General features: G+C 33.2%; 1 protein-coding gene across 1 annotated transcript; it reads left to right on the top strand.

Moving 5' to 3' along the window:
• The first annotated feature begins 248 nt into the window (after window positions 1–248).
• Window positions 249–1,958, top strand: LOC125423230 (uncharacterized). The gene is made up of 3 exons (XM_060815399.1): window positions 249–838; window positions 1,551–1,658; window positions 1,857–1,958. The coding sequence occupies exons 1-3, from the start codon at window positions 347–349 to the stop codon at window positions 1,956–1,958; spliced, it is 702 nt and encodes a 233-aa protein (XP_060671382.1). The 5' UTR covers window positions 249–346.
• The last annotated feature ends 385 nt before the right edge of the window (window positions 1,959–2,343 follow it).

Raw genomic sequence — 2,343 nt, 5'->3', positions numbered from 1 at the left:
TAAAAAAAAAAACATTTGACTACATTCATTTACTGGTTGACGAAAATTGCTGGGTCAATGGTCAAGCATAAAAAAATTGTTCAGCAAAGTCCACAAAGTGCACAAAGCTCGTATGGACAAAGTCCACAAAGCTCTTTCCAGTCATGACAGACGCATGAAAATTCCCAACATTCGATTCTTATAAAAACACCAGCACAAACTCTTTTAGGTTACTAATTATACACAACGACATAGTCCGATTTCTTTTGTCTGATAGAAAAATAATTTTGCCTACTTCTTCTTAGTTTTTATTTTTTTTTTATTTTTTAATAATTGTTAAAACACAAAAAAGCAGATTATAATCGAAATGGAATTCTTCCACAAAGGCAAGACAGTTCGACTTTGCAGCCACCATGAAAAATACTTAGTTGCCGAAGACGATGAAGAGTCGGTCAGGCAGGACAGAAATGGAGCATCCAAGAGAGCTCGATGGACAGTCGAGTTCGTAACCGGCTCCGGCTCCGCTATCCGCCTTAAGAGCTGCTACGACAAGTATCTCACCGCCTCCACCGAGCCATTTCTGAAAGGTTTGAGTAGCGGTCGGAAAGTTGTACAGGCCCTGCCGTCATGTCTTGACTCCACGGTCGAATGGGAGCCGATCATAGATGGGGAACACATCAGGCTCAAGAGCCGCTACAGTCATAGCTTCCTCAGGGGCAGTGGAGGGCTTGCACCATGGAGGAATTCGGTCACCCATTATACAGCTGATGAAACAGAAAAGTCTAGCTTGGAATGGGATGTTGATATTGTAGAGAATCTTGACATACATGAGGTACCTAAAATTTTACTCTCTCTCTCTCTCTCTATATATATATATATATACACATAAAACCCATCTTATCTTGAAGCTTTTTTCATACTGATTGCATGTAAACAGAATGAATGAAAATAGCAAACACTCTGTTAGATTGCCTCCGTCATTAACACATATCAGGATATTCCAACTTTGATAATACATGATAAATATTCTACCAATTTTAAAACATTTGTACTTATCATAATTTTAGAATGATCCCCATTATATGTATATATATATATATATTTAACCATATAGTTATAAATATATTAATATAACTATTTAACTTTATGTTTTTGAATTTTATATATTTATAATCTCATTATAACTTTTTATTTTTATCAAAAGAATCTAGTAATTTTTTTTTATTTTATAATTTATATTTACTGAATGTACATAATCGTTATTTATAAATCATTGCAACATATATGTTACATTTATCTTAACAAAACAATTTTTAATGCTAATGTAACGGAAGGTATACAGTTTTCTGAAACTTAAATTATTTAAATTCATTAAACATAAATAAAACAGTAATGCATTCCTATAATATTAAAATTTGTCCCCTTGGACAACCCCACAAGGCAATGACGACTACAAATAGCTTGCAGCATTTAAATTCAATATTTAGTACTAAAATCCAGTCCCCAATTTATCAATTATATAATATTGATTGAAAAAATGTGTTAATATTATATATGTTACAAATATGCAGGATACAATGAGTCACACACAACCTCCTCCTCCTCAGACACCTCAGGTACCCGCAAAATGCGAAACTCCGGCTGCACCTCCTGCTCATGTTCATCCTCCTCCTCGACAGGTGAGTTGAACTTAAAAAGCTAAAAAGCAGAATCACCAACATCATTAACTGTGGTACATGGACGTATATTAATATATTTTTTTAATCAAATTCTCATCAAAGTTTTGTTCATTAATTTTGAGAGTATACATCAAATTAAAATTTTTGCTGAAACTAATGATAATGTATTGATGTATTAATGATATTACTTATATGCAGGATAACAACATGAATAACGTGCAATATACGCAGCTAGGAATTGGCGCAACAGGTATAGCAGTATCTGCAGCAAGTCTAGCAGCAGACATTTGGGATTTCTAATATATAGGAAATGTTAGTTTTGAACACGGCCAACGGCGGGGCCAGTGATTGTCCCATAATCTAGAACCAGCTCCATTACATTAATTTAACTGCTATGTTAATTCAAGTGTAGTTATTTTAATTTAAGTGATCAAATTGTTTTTCTTTCTTCTTTTTTTTTGGGAATAGTTATGGGGTGTAATCAAGGGCAGCTATATTAGACGCAACACTAATTTTCATAACATTTTATAGAGTAATAATCAATTATTATTTGTCTTATCTCTCAAATATTTGCTTGTGTTTGTCGATGGTAATCTAAAAAACCTCTGATTAGCAGGAATAAGTTTAGACTTGCTTAAATTCAACCCTGTGTTTTCTAATTTAAAAAATCATGATCATCCACTTA

Source organism: Ziziphus jujuba, chromosome 3 (genome assembly GCF_031755915.1).
Source record: "Ziziphus jujuba cultivar Dongzao chromosome 3, ASM3175591v1".
Taxonomy (NCBI): domain Eukaryota; kingdom Viridiplantae; phylum Streptophyta; class Magnoliopsida; order Rosales; family Rhamnaceae; genus Ziziphus; species Ziziphus jujuba.
Note: the sequence above shows the minus strand (reverse complement) of the source record. Positions and strands in the feature narration are given on the sequence as shown.

Excerpts from the sequence above, each read along its gene's own strand:
- LOC125423230 (XM_060815399.1), top strand. The coding sequence starts at position 347 with ATGGAATTCTTCCACAAAGGCAAGACAGTTCGACTTTGCAGCCACCAT. Across the intron at positions 839-1,550 it reads AAATTTTACTCTCTCTCTCT|GATACAATGAGTCACACACA; the intron begins CTCTCTATATAT and ends ACAAATATGCAG. Across the intron at positions 1,659-1,856 it reads TTCATCCTCCTCCTCGACAG|GATAACAACATGAATAACGT; the intron begins GTGAGTTGAACT and ends ACTTATATGCAG.